Source organism: Pavona decussata, unplaced genomic scaffold (genome assembly GCF_977016875.1).
Source record: "Pavona decussata unplaced genomic scaffold, jaPavDecu1.1 SCAFFOLD_412, whole genome shotgun sequence".
Taxonomy (NCBI): domain Eukaryota; kingdom Metazoa; phylum Cnidaria; class Anthozoa; order Scleractinia; family Agariciidae; genus Pavona; species Pavona decussata.
In genome coordinates this window covers 6,166-21,460 of record NW_028145776.1, presented here as the reverse complement: position 1 = coordinate 21,460, position 15,295 = coordinate 6,166, and the positions used below count along the sequence as shown (strand labels likewise).

The following is a 15,295-nucleotide window of genomic DNA, read 5'->3' as shown; positions in this document are numbered from 1 at the left end:
GCACCCTTCGTTTATTTAAAGATCGGCAGTTTTGACCCGGCGTTTATACGAAGCCGGCGTTTAATCGGGGTCCGGCGTTTAATCGAGAAAACACGGTACTACGGTTTCCTCAAAAGGAAGCTTCCGGAAATTAGGTAAAATTCAAAGTGCAATAATTGCAAAAGTCTGTTGATAGCCAGGACAACATTTATTCTTAACCGTTATAAAACTTTTACTTTCAACAAAGAACTCCAAATACGATGCAATACTCATTTCAAAAACCCTGGTAGACACTAGCTTTTTAAAACATTTTTCTTAAAAAAAAAAAGTTTCTACAAAACTATTTCTTACATTGACACTGTAACTTAGGGCTTAAAATTTATTAGTTAATATGTACGTAAATTTAAATAGAATAGACGTAGTTTATTTTACTCCTGGTGTCTTGTAAACAGGGTAATCATTGCTACAGATCTGAATTTGGTGATCACACCACCTTAATATGCAAATTTATTCTATCTCTAGTACACACGGTGTGATTGGTCAATTTTACCGGCCGTTTTTTACTGTATACGCCTTTAAATTTAAAAGTTGTTTCTATCCCGCGTGCCTGATTAACCTCAAAGATACAATAAGTATCTTAAGAATGAATGAATTATCTTAACCTCGTTTTCTCGGTCCGTAATGTAAGTTACGAATTCTCGTTTTTTTTTTTGCTGTTGATTTATGGCTCAAGCGCGAAGCGCGCGGGTCATAAAACAACGGGAAAAAACTCGGTCCGTAACTTAGAGTACGGACCTCAAACTGGCTTAGTAAGATGTATGTATTCTTTAGTTCAGTTATTCTGGTTTTGAGTTAATTTCAATGAGTGATGTTGTCTCATTACCATTATCATCAGCATAAGCACGAGGCAAAAGCGAATTTTACGCTACAAGCATCGTGATGTTAAACTAATAAGACATCAGCCGCACCACTGTCCTTTCTGCTTCATGTTGAAGTCACAGCTCGTTTCTTCCATAGATCGCAATCATGCTACAAGGCAAGAAACAGAAAAACACGATAAACTACTAGTAAGATTGCTTTCAGAGTTTTCAAGAGCAAGAAAATATATAAATCATAATGTTACAACCGAGCGGGTTGTTTATAGCAATGTAGCAATGTAGTAGAGAAAAAAGGAATTTCAACTCAATATTACTAAAGACTCAAGCCCCCTTAAAAAACGGGTAATAAAAAAACTATTTTGAGGACTAATTTGGCTCTCCTAGATAAGGGCCAAAACAGCCTACTCGCAAGGGCTGAAATGTACCTAAAGGCTTAAATGAGTCCCAGAGTTGGCCTAAATGATCTTTCGTACCCATTTCTCCCCAAACTATGAAAACGCCCACGGGGGGTGGGGTCGTGAATCAGCCCCTAGGTCACCAGAGCTAAATTGGCAATTTGGGTCTAAAAACAAATTTGAAATTCACAGTACACTTTAACCCGTTTATCGTATAGACGGGAGTGATTAACTGGAAAATATACGACTGTAAAATTCATACGAGACTGCATCCGGGACCCGAGTAGCGTATTTTCCATATCCTTGCTAGTGAGGATATTGATGACGTCATTTCCCGCTTTTCACGTTTGTTTGTGCAAATGGCAAGCAAAAAACTAGGTTGTTCACAGAAAATATGGGATGAAGTTAACTTACCTCAGAACTAACATCGCAAACAGATAACCTTTGCATATTTTGCATGTTGGACTATGGTAAAGAAAAATATTAATAATTAGTTCGAATCTCTCAAACAAGTAATCTTTATGTAAAGATGTTCCCAGATGCCTGTCTCTTATTCCCGTTCTGGGGCTGAACAAAATAAAAAAGTAAGACTTAGAAACATTAAATTACTGGGAGTTTGTTAATTTCATTGGCATTTTATAGCAATAAAAAAAACCTTTGAATAACGCCATGGTGATCTAGGGAAAAACTGGTGCTCACGAATTTGAGCTAAACGCTTTAGAGAGGCATAATTTATGTAATTTTGAGAACAGTTAGTAATCCCTTAACAAATGATTTGTTTTGGAGTAAGTTATTGTTAGTAGATAAACACATACATCTACAGAAAGAAACAAAAGTTTTTACCAAAAGCCTGTGAAACTTTTAAAGTCTGGATTGGGTTGTAAACCACCTTACCTCTGACCGGTTGGGGATACCACGAGCGAAAAGCGCTGACACTCGTCGAATACCCGATGCCAATCTGATGAACAGTTGGAAGGGAGGCAACAGTAGTAACTTCCGTCACTGTACTGTAGATTAGATATCGTCAGCACATAAGGGTCGTAAATTCCGCGGCGCTTAATGTGGTATCTTCCATCTGATTCATCTGCATGTGAAATAAAACGGCGTTTATATAGCTTATGATATTCATCAGAATCCGAGCATTTCTTTTTTAAACTACTTTTGCAATTTAGATCGTGAATAATACCGTATAACACAAGACTCTGATGTCGCATTTGTTACACAACGATATCCAGTACATGTAATTCGAAAGTGTACTTTGTTCCAACCTTCACATAACTTGGTGGCAATTTATGAAAAATTGTGGCCTATCACAGAAAACACGCAAGTCGCGCTAAAATTGCGTTAAAGACTCTGCAAGTTTATACTTGCCATTCTTATCGCAATTTTGGGCGTGACAAAATCGCGAACGGGCCTTGTGATAACAATGTGACATTATAGGAGCTTAAACGATTAAGCACAAATACTGTTTTTGTTAACATGAAAAGGCTTTACACCCTGACACTTGAATAAATTCGTCCATTCATTCACTAGAAAATATCAGTCTTTGTAACAAATGTCGACAAAATATTTTATTCTTAATCCACTCAATTCAAAAAATTAATGCAAATATTTCCACCTCACAATATGAATTTAGGTATGCAGCGCTTACCAATGCAAGTTGGGGGATATATGGCATCTCCGTCAATCTTCGACACCTTCCATTCAACCTCCAACGGAAATCCTCTGGCCCCACACACAAATGTAACGCTGTCTCCTTTTCTCTTTATAAAATAAAGGTCCTTTTTGGGTTTATCAAACCACGGGGCAACTAAGGAAAGAGTCAAAGTTAATGTTTAAAAGTCCTCTTTATTGGAAAACCATTTATCACTTGATAAATTTGTGTCGGGAGTGGGTCGGATTCTGCCTGACGCTACTTAAAACCTAAATAGCTTTTTTAATACACCCTGAAACTTTACGACAAATTAGAAAATTTATCTGGCAAAATTTGATGCGGTCAGTTAGTGTTGATTGATTTTGATGCTCCCATGGAAACAGATTTTTGACAGACAGTTTTTCAGAAAATAGAAAATTCCTTTTTAAAATGAAGAAAAGCCAGTTCTCTTCCCGTAACTTTTATATTTTAGCTCGTATTAGTGTTCCTTTATTGGTTTCAATACTACAATTCGTTCAATTTCGGCGCTATTCTGAAGTTTTGGGAAAATCCAGAAATCCAAGATGGCGGATCAAAGATGACCGCTATTTGGCAATCATGACCTAATTATTACATCATATGGCGTCATCACTTCGCATTCCAGACCTCAAGGGAGACACCATTGGAATCTATATCTATCCTCCAAGTCTCACCGTCATAGCTTTTATAGTTGCCAAGATATGGAGGGGGATCCGCCCCAGAAGACCAAAAAAACCCTGTCTGAGGTCTGAACGGGATCAAATTGATCACTGCTAACGCTTTTGTCAGGCCACACATATTAATTTTTGGGTGCTTGATAACCTGGCCTTTGAGTGAGAGCGAGGCTCACCTCAACTTGTGTTCTATGGAATTCCGGGCTCACAGGAAACTTTCCCCCGAGTTATTAGCTTGCCGCCACAACTGTTGGTGTACGGCTTAATTCCTTAAAAAAAACATAAACGGTTTTATGATGTCAAATTACCTCTCAACACAGTTGAATCTGACACGTGATATCCTTTGACATTGCGTAGCAGCACTTCAAGGAGACAACTGTACACGCCTCCGTCTTGAACACTAACTTTTTTGATAACTAGAGGCTCGCTTGGATCAGGATTTTCCACACTTTGTATTAACACACCATCTTTGAACCACGATATTCGCTTCCGCTTAGTCCTAGGTGGTAGGCCTCTAGTCACGTTGCAATGAATTGTTATGCCAACGTCATGTTCAACAATCATGGGTTTAGTGACAGATACGATGGGAATGTCTACCTCTGAAAACAAATTAAACGAACGCCAAACTTCAGTTTTCAGATACAATATTAACGAGACTGCTATTGAGGGCAATTAGTCCGTCTTAGCCAAACTTTTTTGTCTCTGGCGCACTGAGACCGTGGGGTAGGGACAATAGTCAATTAGAAGATAGATGATGATGATGATGATGATGATGATGATGAACCTGTATTAATCGGCACCGTATCAAGAGGTCAACCTCTATTAAAAGATCAGTTGTCAAAGGCCCGAAAATTACTTCCCTTAAATACTGTAATATTGACCTCCATCATCACCCTTTACTAACTCCCGCTGAGCTGTTCCCATTGTTTTAAAGGAGCAATGTCACGGAGATTTCTCTGTGTTTTTGTCGAAACTGCTCAAACATTTTACATGCAAGGTACCTTTAGAGCACCGAGAATAAAATATTAAGTGATTTTTCCTGGGAAGAACAAACTTTAGGATCTTGGCATGTATGTTTTAAATTATTAATTTTATATCGTTTTTTAAGTTTATGCTATGTTTATCTTTGTCATACCATTTTATCGTAGCGGTTTCTTAACCGAGGAAGTGACTTTGCGAGCGCTTTTGTGCATAAACAGTACACGAAATCATCAAATGTTATATTAAAAGGCGTTTTTATTCTATTTGACGTGTATCTGTGCATTCTGTATTTGGCAGTAACTTTGTAATTCCCCAGGTTCGACTGTAGGATGTCAAGGTATGCTGCAATGCTAATTTGGGACACTAGAGACCAACTGAAAGAATATTACAAACTGAACGTTTAACATGGATGTCAGCCAAAAAACAAACTAACACTATAAAATTTGCACTTCAGAGTACTTACTACTTATGACATTGATGCTAAACCCGTGTATCCTTGCTTTGTAGTCAACGACTGCAAAAGCGTGACACTCGTACCTTCCCAGTGGACCAAATTGGCTATCATCTTCCCATGTTACGTTCCGAATGTGCAAAGTAACGAAGAGTTTCTTCAGTTGCTTGCCACCTGCAGAAAGTCATTGTACATGTACTCTCAGCTAATAGACCATTTCCGAGTTGCTTTGGACCTCATCATGAAAGCGAGGCTAAGTGCAAAGTTTTTGTTATGAAAATAAGTTTTCATTCATATGCAAACAAAACTAATTTTCATATGAAAAGTTTTGCACTTAGCCTCGCTTTCATAGTGAGGTTCACAGCAACTCGGAAATGGCCCATTATCACGTTACTTTGATACATGCTATTTTTCACTCGTTTAAAAGAGTTTAAAAGTGTCACTGCTAAACAGTTTATAGGATCCATAAAGTAACTATTCAAGGATGGTTATGTGTTGTGTGACGCAAGACAAGTTTTAACGCAAGTGTTGCATCAAATCTACAGTGGAACCTCGTTAATAGGACCACCTTCGGGCCGCGAAAATGCGGTCGTAATAGCGGGGTGGTCGGATTAACGAGGTTGTAATACTAAGTCAGGGTTCCACTGTATCTAGACCAGGTTTTTTCCTCTCTTCTAGTGTCGTTTTGGGGCTTTATTTCTGGTTTTTATCATCTTTAGTTAATTATAAGGGTCTCAAGAGATTTAAAATCTGCGATGGATGCAGTTGAGAAATTATGACGTCATACAGACTCCCCATGAGATCTCATATCTCACTTTGTTGACCTCAAAGAAAACAGCTGTCGTAACATACGCCATCCAAGCCGGGGAGTAGCGTTTTCATAGCTTTGCTTTTGGCGATTTTTATTCTAGAAAATAAAGCACCTACCTTGATCTACCACCTCCATTCGATGTGTAAAGTATAAGTTGTCGTTCTCCGTTAGCACTATGTAGGCACCAAATCTCGTTTTCCTCATGAAGTGTATCCTTTCAGGGGTGCTTTGTCCCGATGAATCAAAAGCCACACAGGTAACTTGGGCTGAAGTGAACTCATTTGGGTAGATGCTTTGAGGAAATGGCTGAACGATCCGAAAGTTACCCAAAGCTGAAAAGAGTAAACGAAATATCAAGTAAATTAAGTAAATCACATTCCGCACGAAAAGAAGAAATTGGCGAACACTGCAAGGCTAACAAGACTAGCAAATTCTAAACAATTATTAACAACAAAAGAGTACTATGGCTAGAAAGTGAACAACACTTCGGAAGGTTACTGTTTTTTTTTTTTTTAACAGAAATTCTAAAGTATAAAGAATATATAAAATTTTGCTTTATGCAAATATATACGGCGTGAGAAGCAACACCTTTACACTACGTTAAAACTGGCCTTCTGGCGAACAACATTTTAGAATTATGACTTTTCTATCAAACTTTATTGGGCAATACACACAGATATGAATGATACAGATAATTTTATAATAAAGCATTAAAAAGGTTGCCCAAAATGGGAAGGGCACGAACGTCAACATGAATTTCACGTTTGCAGTTTCTCACATCAAATCCCATTGTCGACCTCAACGGGAGCATCTTTTGATTTGGCATTTATCCTCTAAGATTAAGTGTTTAGCATTCATTGAGTTATGGACAGCGGATTCCGCATTAGCCTCACACACCCATCACCACCCCCCCATAAAAAGTCGGAAATAAAACTCGATCTAGATTAGGTACCAAAGGCGAGTGCGACGATTAGATGGAGATCACATAGCCAAAGGAATAATTCTAACCGTTAACTTGGAGAGTAAAGCTCTGGCACTGGTCTCCGCTAGAAAAAGATGACGAGCAGTTGGTAGGAAGGCAACAGAAATAAAATCCGTTATCACTGTACTTGAGTCTAGATACCGTCAGCATATAATAGTTGTAAACTCCGCTACGTTGTATGTGGTACTTTCCATCTGCTGTTTGATCTGTTAAAATAAGCAAGTTAACGGTTTTGAGTTTTGTCTATGATTACAATGTAAATGTGAATTGGCATTTTAAGTTACTGTTCATGTCTCTTGCTGTACTTTTTGATACTTTTTCGTTAAGATACATGTATGTTATTTTTTTTCTGAAATTGATAGTTGAAGTTAATAGTATAAAAACACACCGGTTCTAATGTTGCAATTGATACAATAGGTTGTGAAGTTATTATTCTTATTATTATTATTCATTCATTTATTTATTTATTTATTTATCTATTTATTTATTTATTTATTTATTTATTTGTTTAATTTTTTGGCCTCGTCAGAGTTGCAAGGAAAACTTCATCCCAGTCAAATTGGAATGGAATGATACCATTCGTTATTTTCAAAAGGATTAGTTTTAATTTAAGATGGTTTGTGCCTTTCTTATACAGAGTTCAATAGAGAACAGATCTCCACTATATAGAGCCCTAAACAATAGAAACCTAACCTATGTGTTTTATTTTGCCCTGATTCTCCAAGGAATGATGCAAATCTTAGGGTGATTTGGTCACACTTAGTGGCGAACAGTCAAAACCCTTTACAGCCGACCCTGAAACTGAAATTAGCTCTATTGTACATCAGTTCAGCCCTTAAAATTAAAACTATTTTAGGTCTAATTTAAGACAGCCAGTTGAGCCCCAAAATAGAATTTTTTTTTTTACTTACCAAAACTACCACAATTTTGGAGCTAAAACGAAATATTTTAAACTAACAGTGTTGCGTACGTTCACAATTATTTTTTTAGGTAAATGTCAAAACACATAAAAAACTATCCATCTATCTTTCACTCGTTCTTTCACTCGTCAGAAACAACAACCTTTAAATATGCATTTCGGCATTTCGACCAAAAAAAAATCCTGAATTCACTGATTATGTAAACAAAATTCGTTCAAAAATGATTGTATTAAAGTTTACCACCCTTACTTATGCAAGTCGGTGGGAACACCATGTCGCCCTCAACAATCTTCGACACCTTCCATTCAATCTCCAACGGAAATCCTTGGGCCCCACACACAAATGTAACGCTGTCTCCTACACTCTTGTTCATGAACCTAAGATCCCTCCCTGGTTCATCAAACCATGGAGCAACTTTGGAAAGAAAAAAAAAACAAACGTTAACTCTTTCATGAATAAAAACGGATTATTTGCAAAAAAAATGTGGCAAAAACTTATAAGGTGATCGTTTTTTAATCATACGAGGTTTTACAGTCTAACGAAGTGAAGCGTACCCCCCACGATTACGTTGATGAATTGATTTTTTGAATATTGAACCCACTAGTCGTTTCAAAAATACAATAATGAATTGATTATTTTTAATTTTGAACCCGTTAGCCGTATTCTTGGAACAACTAACAAGTTCAATGTTCGAATAATCAATTCATTATTGCGTTCTTGAAACGAGTTCAATATTCAAATAATCAATTCATAATGTAATCTTGAGGGGTCGCCTCTCCTGGTTTGACTGTAACGTGATCTTGATTATCAGGGATAAACGTCCAATTTCAATATTGGCAACGGGCATATAAATTTTCTACTAATTAATCCCATTTATCATCTAGCATGAGTTTCTTTCTACATCAAGTTTATTAACTTCCCCCCTTCATTTAGATACCTTTCAGGAGCAAAAATAGGCGTTAGCAAGATTCCCCCGCCGCCGCCAAAAAAAAAAATATCCTGGGGTTTACATTTGGAAGAACTTATTATCCGAGGGTATTTAACATCTGAGATTTGGTGGCTTATGTTTTTAGTGTCTAATATTCCAAATTTTATGTTCATTTGTTGTATAAGGATTCGGTTACAATAACAGATTCCTTCCCAGTTCCCAAGGACTCTAAACCCAGTTCTGTCTACCTCCGAGGGAATTTCCGGGAATTTGTTTTTTATTTCATTGGTGTGTTCTGAGAATGTTCACGAAAGCAGGAAAGTCTGGAATTCCACAAATTTCACTATGGTGTATATCATTATGAGAGGAGGAGGGGGTGTTGGATTATGTGAGTTCTCAAAAAGCATAAACTGTTACATCCCTCAACCTTGGTCACTCACTTCTAATCACTGTGGTATCTGACACGTTATATTGCTTGGTATTGCGTAGCATTACTTGAAGAAGGCAGGTGTAATTGCCACCATCTCTGACACCAGCGTATCTTATAACCAAAGGTCCCAAAGAATTCTCAGGATTACTCGAGTCAGGGTTTCGCACACTTTGTTTTAATCTGTCATCTTTAAACCACGAAATTCTTTCCAGAGTGGCTGAAGAGTATTGAGCTTTAGTCAAGTTGCAGACGATTGTAAAGTCAGCACCCCTTTGCAGAATTGTGGGCTTAGAGACAGATACTTTTGGAAGTTCTCCCGCTGAAAGCGAATTACAATGCACACGAACTTTAAGATGCATTCTCATACAGTTTATTTCCATCAGGCATAAAAGATGTGTATCTCTAAAACAAATGGAGAATAAGACACTAACATCTTCACTCTCCAATTATACAAAGACCTTTAGAAGACTAAGTTTTTGACGTTGAGCGTGAATAGCTGCCAGAAAATAAGACGAAAATCTGAGTAATACACTAAAACAGAAAAATAAAAATAAAAATGAGATTAATTGTCTGGCACCTTTGACGGGAAAATAACGTCACAAACTAGACGAAGAACAGTGGATTCATTATTACATATCATGGGATAGCTAATAATGATTCCTTGTATATTGGACTTACTTACTGATAAGATCTCAAAACCTTTTTAATTATGCGAAACCATTTAAAAGACATAACACTTAGAAAATTTGATTAATCTGCTATGATGTGCAGCTTTTAGTAACAAAAGGAGTAAACACACCGCATGATTTCCATAATGCTAACTAAAAATACTTGAAATCGCACCAGCTTAGAGAAGTCATTTTTTTGTTGTTGTTGTTGTTTTGTTTTTGTTGTTGTTGTTGTTTTGTCCATCAAATTTAAAACTGCCAAACTCTGAATCAAAGCTTTTGAAGTCTCATCTTCCCACCGTGTTGGGTTAGCTGTGATTTCCATTTATATTAATTAGAACACTTACAATAAATGACATTGACGTCAAAGCTACGCTTCTGTACTTCTGCAGAATCATTCACTGCAAACGCGTGACACTCGTACAATCCCAGTGGACCACGAAGACTATCATCTGCCACTGTTATGTTGCGAATGTGCAATGTAACAAAGAGCTTCTTCAATATCTTGCCACCTGTACATGTTTCATTCGCATATTAGTTTTGAAATGTCAGAAGGCTCTTCGCACTGAACCTAATTTTATGGAGAGAGGTTGATTCTCTTATCATCTTTCGGAATATTGCTCCATTAATGTTTTCACCACAATTGTTTCTAATCTCGCAATCTGATTGGCCAATTCCCGTTGTCGATAAGAGTGTCAACCTGTCAGCGTTCATTCACGCCACATCATGCTTATCTCCGGCAAAGCATTTAAAGTTATAACTCCAGAACATCTGTAAACCAGTTGAAGAACTGCTCCAACATCTTCTCAAATGCTCTAGTTAGTAAACAAGCGAGTTCAGCAGTCGTTCCAGGGACGCCAGCTTCGAGTTCGATTTCCCGCACTCTGCCACAAACGCCAGCGCTATGGCCTTCCCAAATGGCTTTTTCCATGGCTGTACCATTGCAAATGCCAATGTGTATGTTTTGCCGCAGAGTCATTATAATTCTGCTTGAATATTTGCAGTACAGTAAAAGTTGTATTTCCATGCATGAACGTTGAACTGCGTAGTCGTTTTGCTCGATTCAGAATTGTTATGATAGTTTTCTCTTGTTGTAATTAACCAATCAGAAACGCTCATTTTGGGATATAAACCAATCAGATTGCGAGATAGTTATAGACAACGCTTGTTCTTTCCCTGTGTCACGTTGATATTGTGGTAAAAAAAAAAATCGAATGTGGTTTAGCGTTGGCTGCACTCTTATCTACAGCGATATTCGTCATCACAGTGGTCAAAATTTGTTGTGGAGTCCAAAACATTTTCACCACTATGATGACAAATATCCTTGTCGATAAGAGTGCAGACAGCGCTAAACCACATTCGATTTGTTTAATGTCTACAAGTATCATGTGGAAACCTTTTTCTTTTTTTCTTTTTACCTTACTGAGAGAAATCTATTGAGGGGAAACTTGTCAAGTTCCGTACAAACATTTTTATTTTGATGACTTTTGATATTCTTACTTTGGTTGTTTGTTCGTTTTCTGGTTCAATGCAACTTAGAATGCATTAAATCAAATTTTACTGGACATGTAAAGGAAAGAAATACTGGGAATCCAACAAGAATAGACCCTATGCAAAAATGGTTTCCATTTAAATACACTCAAATTTCCCTCACTAACCACGTTCTTGAGTCCAAATATCAGATAAACATTTCACCGTGAACGAGGCTAGTGAGGCTAATATAAATTCAGAGGAAAGAATATCAAAACGGCGCCAATTTTTGACTAGGGTCTAGATTATACGGAGTAAAAGGACTAGGGAGTCATGGCCAGTCACCAACAAAAACAATATTACAGTTTTTCAAGTGAAATATACTCGAAAACAAAATCAGATGCATCGTTTTTTTTTTATTTAATTTTTTGTCTTCATCTACCACGGATCACAATTAAAACTGTCAAATAGTTTCATTTTCCAAAAACCTTTTACCTACCTTGGTCTACCTCCTCCGTTCGCTTGCTAAAGTACAAATTCTCATTCTCTGTTAGTTTTGTACATATATCAAAGTTACTTTTCCTCATAAACTGTATTCTGTCGGGAGTCTTTACTCCGGTTGGATCAAAAGCCACACATGTAACCTCGGCTGAACTGAACTTTACTGCATAGATATCTTCAGGAAAGGGTTCTACAAATCCAAAATTATCCTGAGCTGAAAGTAGGAAACAAAGTTAATACGTTTATTAATGGAATTAATTACCACAAGAAAAAAACTTGCAAAGATTACAGCAAATAGTATCTTCAAGCAATCTCTTCCAGATAAAATAAGGCTAACAAATTTTTATGCAGTCATAAAATTAACAAGAGTGATCAGTACGCGCACTATAAAACTGACCAGCATCTCAGGAATTTACTCTTTAAATGTGCTTTAGAATTTACGGTCATTTAGCTCTGACAGGCAAACTCCCCACTGAGCAGCTGCAAACTCAAAAGACAGCCCGGCGGGCAGAGTTGTAAATGTTCTCGTTTACCCAAATTCCACTTTTTAACACAACCCTATGGAAACCAACGTTTTCCTCTTCTTAAACCTAACTCCCGACTGGTATCAATTAATGAGCAGTATTCAATAATTTACTATATATTGTAAAAAGTGGTCTGAGGTCAGCGATTAAATTTACCTTCACAAAGACGTGAACCTTCCACTAGCGAGAAGTAAAAAGTAACAGCAAGGAAAACAAAACAGATAATCAAAAACTACCTTTCAAACTCCAAAACAAATAACAATATTCAACAACTAGAAATTCCTTACACCAACGCTACACTGCTTAAGCCAGCCTCACTAAAAGCCAAACCGATTACAAAACACACAGAAAATTGAACAAGAATGAACAGGAAAACAATACAGTAATCGTTCCACGTCTTTCTTGCAGCCTATCAGCTTACCATCATTTAGTTTTCTACAACACCACACACATCATAAGTACTTTAGCTCGATTTTCATCAGTAGAATCTGCTTTCCATTATAGTGACAAATGAACTTTTCAACGAAACTTTAAGGTCCGCATTTGTATAAGTTATTGCCGATCACCTTCTCAAATTTTAATGCTTCATCGCCGTCCATGAGAAGAACGGCAAAAGACTCCATACCGACAAATCGTGTCTACAATAATAAAAGCTATAAAGACAATTTTAAATTTTATCTGAGTGTCAGAAAACATTTACCCTGCTAGTAGAGGTTTCTTTCTGGCAAGTCGTTAAGCATGTACGAGGTCGTTCGCGTCTCTTGTATTTCGCGTAGTCGGCTTGTTTACTTTGCCGGGGAAGTAGGAAGTAGGACTTCAAAATTGAACAGTTTATTTACTGTTCTGCGTATTTTGAAACAGGGCCTTCCAGTTTCTTGATGTTTACCTAATAAGAGAGAGCTTTCGACAAGTTGAATGGTATGGAGCCAACATTGAGGTGAATTTAACACCACTGAACTCAGTTGCGCGTGTGCTGCATGTGAGCATGCTTGTCTGCCATAAATTAATTAAATGTTTCGTTTTGACAAGGTTACAATATCAGAGAGACAAATTTAAAACAAAAACATTTCCTTTTGCCTATCTTTCCTTATCCTGCAACAGCAATGACATTATGACCGAGTGTCGGAGCTATAAAGTTCGCATAGAGGTAAATGACCGCCAAAAAAAATACGGCTTTATGGTAACGACGACAGCCGTAAAAGAAGTTTCCATGTTGCAGTTCACCGCGATAAAATTTGCATTCGGTCGGCGAAAACTTGTTTCCGCATTACAATGACCTGCTCTTTTCAGAGGAAAGCAAAAGCAAATCATACCTATATACAATCTTACGACCACTTCCGACCGTTTAATCAGCTAATCCGGAAGATTCATAACATTCAAAACCTCGGGAGGTGTCATTGAGTTAGCAAGTTTTGCTGTTTTTTCTTTGTTTCGCTCTGTTGATTCCATTACAAAATTCTTGAGACATCGTACGGTTGTGTTTGCGTTTGAAAAGCAAGCTTTCTTAACAGCCCATCAATAAACACTCAAAAGCAATGCCATTGCATTGATCCCCTACCTTGGGTCTTTTCTATCAGACAAAGCACCAGACACAGCAGCAAGTTTCTATTGGTGACCATCTTGTTATCAGCCAACCTTTCTTACTTACCCTTAAATTACCAATAACAATGTCATGAATTATCACGTACGCTAGTTTAAGCACGTAACCATTTGATAAATTGTTAAGATCCATTGAATTATTTATTTCCTTTCTGGGCCGTTGTTAGGGACGATTGTAATTTGTCATTGGAGAGGTATTTCATCCGTAAACCACAGTATGACGTCATTAGGCTCACAATCAATATTGCCTGAGCAGTAACTGAACAGAAAGTCTATCCTTTCTGCCGTGTCCAAGCTTACGTATACATGTTTACACTTGTTTGTTTTTGAACATATAAGTTTACTTGCGTTTGTTAATTTTCGTGATTGTAAATGCCAACCAATTGACTTTGGTAAACGCCATTCGGAAAATTTTCTAAGTGAAAGTTTAAATTTCGATTCAACGGTGCAGGCATTGTTAAGCTTGGTAACCATGAAAAAGATAAAGATTCATTCAGACCACTTGTGTTTTCATGATATTTCATGACACATCCTAGTTTTAGACCCTACGCAAAATATTGGCTGACATTTTAATATTATTACAATTTTATTATTATTTTTCTTTGTATTCAAATTAAACCTACTAACCTCCTTCTTGAGTTCAAATATAAAACGAATATTTTATGTGGAACGAGGCTAGTACGACTGAGTTAAATTTGAATGCAGACAAAAGAAGGTTGAAATGAGAGCCCTTGTTGCATAAGGTCTATGATGGCGTAAATTTGTTAGAATTAATTAATTAATTTATTCTTTTAGAAAATTCTAAAGACGAGAATCATTTTTATTTCCTTTGTAAACGCAAACTCTGTATTGACGCCTGTCTGTGCTGTTGAGTTGTCTGGGAACATATGTGATGTACCTTCTCTGTAAGTATTTCAACGATTCACATGAGATCACCTGCATTTGCACCGCCGCACGAGGAGCCCCACGAGTAGGCTATTTTTGTAACAATGGTTTCACGGGAAAATGGCAATAGCCAATCAAATAGCGCAGCGAAAAGTCTATGGTATCAGCAACTTTACTGTCGATATGGAGCCCGGTGTAGAGCCTTTCCTCCTTCTGATTCAGCAAACTCCATGACGAATGAAAATAAAACCAAATTATGAGGACATCTTGAGACCTTTCACTTCCAAGAAACTGTCCTTTATCGCTTAAGCTATTTTAATCGTACACTACAAAGGGAGGAGTGAAAACCCTCTAACTGACAGAAATTTCGGCGAATAATTTCAGGAAAATGCCTTTAGTCTCAACACCTTATTTTATAAAATTTGTTTATGTTACGAAGTCAAGTTTTGATTGACTGAAATTTAGTTGGAATGGAAGGTCGCATTGAGTTGTTGTTATTCTTTTCCTGGGAAAGATTTGACCTGCCAATTAAGATATTCAGTTTTCC

General features: G+C 37.2%; 1 protein-coding gene across 3 annotated transcripts in view; it reads right to left on the bottom strand.

The window, feature by feature from the left end:
* Nucleotides 1–14,056, bottom strand: part of LOC146451013 (neural cell adhesion molecule 1-like) — a 78,736-nt gene extending 64,680 nt beyond the window's left edge. Inside the window, exons 1-13 of one of the 3 annotated variants that reach the window (XR_014860154.1) lie at nt 13,823–14,056; nt 11,739–11,954; nt 10,117–10,281; nt 9,112–9,420; nt 7,993–8,157; nt 6,850–7,029; nt 5,958–6,173; nt 5,043–5,204; nt 3,907–4,197; nt 2,904–3,062; nt 2,096–2,336; nt 1,667–1,717; nt 90–1,008 (exon numbers count right to left, since the gene is read on the bottom strand). Coding sequence is in view for 1 of the 3 variants with exons in the window: in XM_085099681.1 (XP_084955807.1) it covers nt 1,667–1,717; nt 2,147–2,336; nt 2,904–3,062; nt 3,907–4,197; nt 5,043–5,204; nt 5,958–6,173; nt 6,850–7,029; nt 7,993–8,157; nt 9,112–9,420; nt 10,117–10,281; nt 11,739–11,954; nt 13,823–13,883 (2,165 nt within the window). In the remaining 2 variants the exon portion in view is untranslated. Of the gene's footprint in view, nt 1–89; nt 1,009–1,666; nt 1,718–2,095; nt 2,337–2,903; nt 3,063–3,906; nt 4,198–5,042; nt 5,205–5,957; nt 6,174–6,849; nt 7,030–7,992; nt 8,158–9,111; nt 9,421–10,116; nt 10,282–11,738; nt 11,955–13,822 lie in introns of those variants that run through there. The other 2 variants (XR_014860155.1, XM_085099681.1) reach the window with 2 other exon arrangements.
* Nucleotides 14,057–15,295: the final 1,239 nt, after the last annotated feature.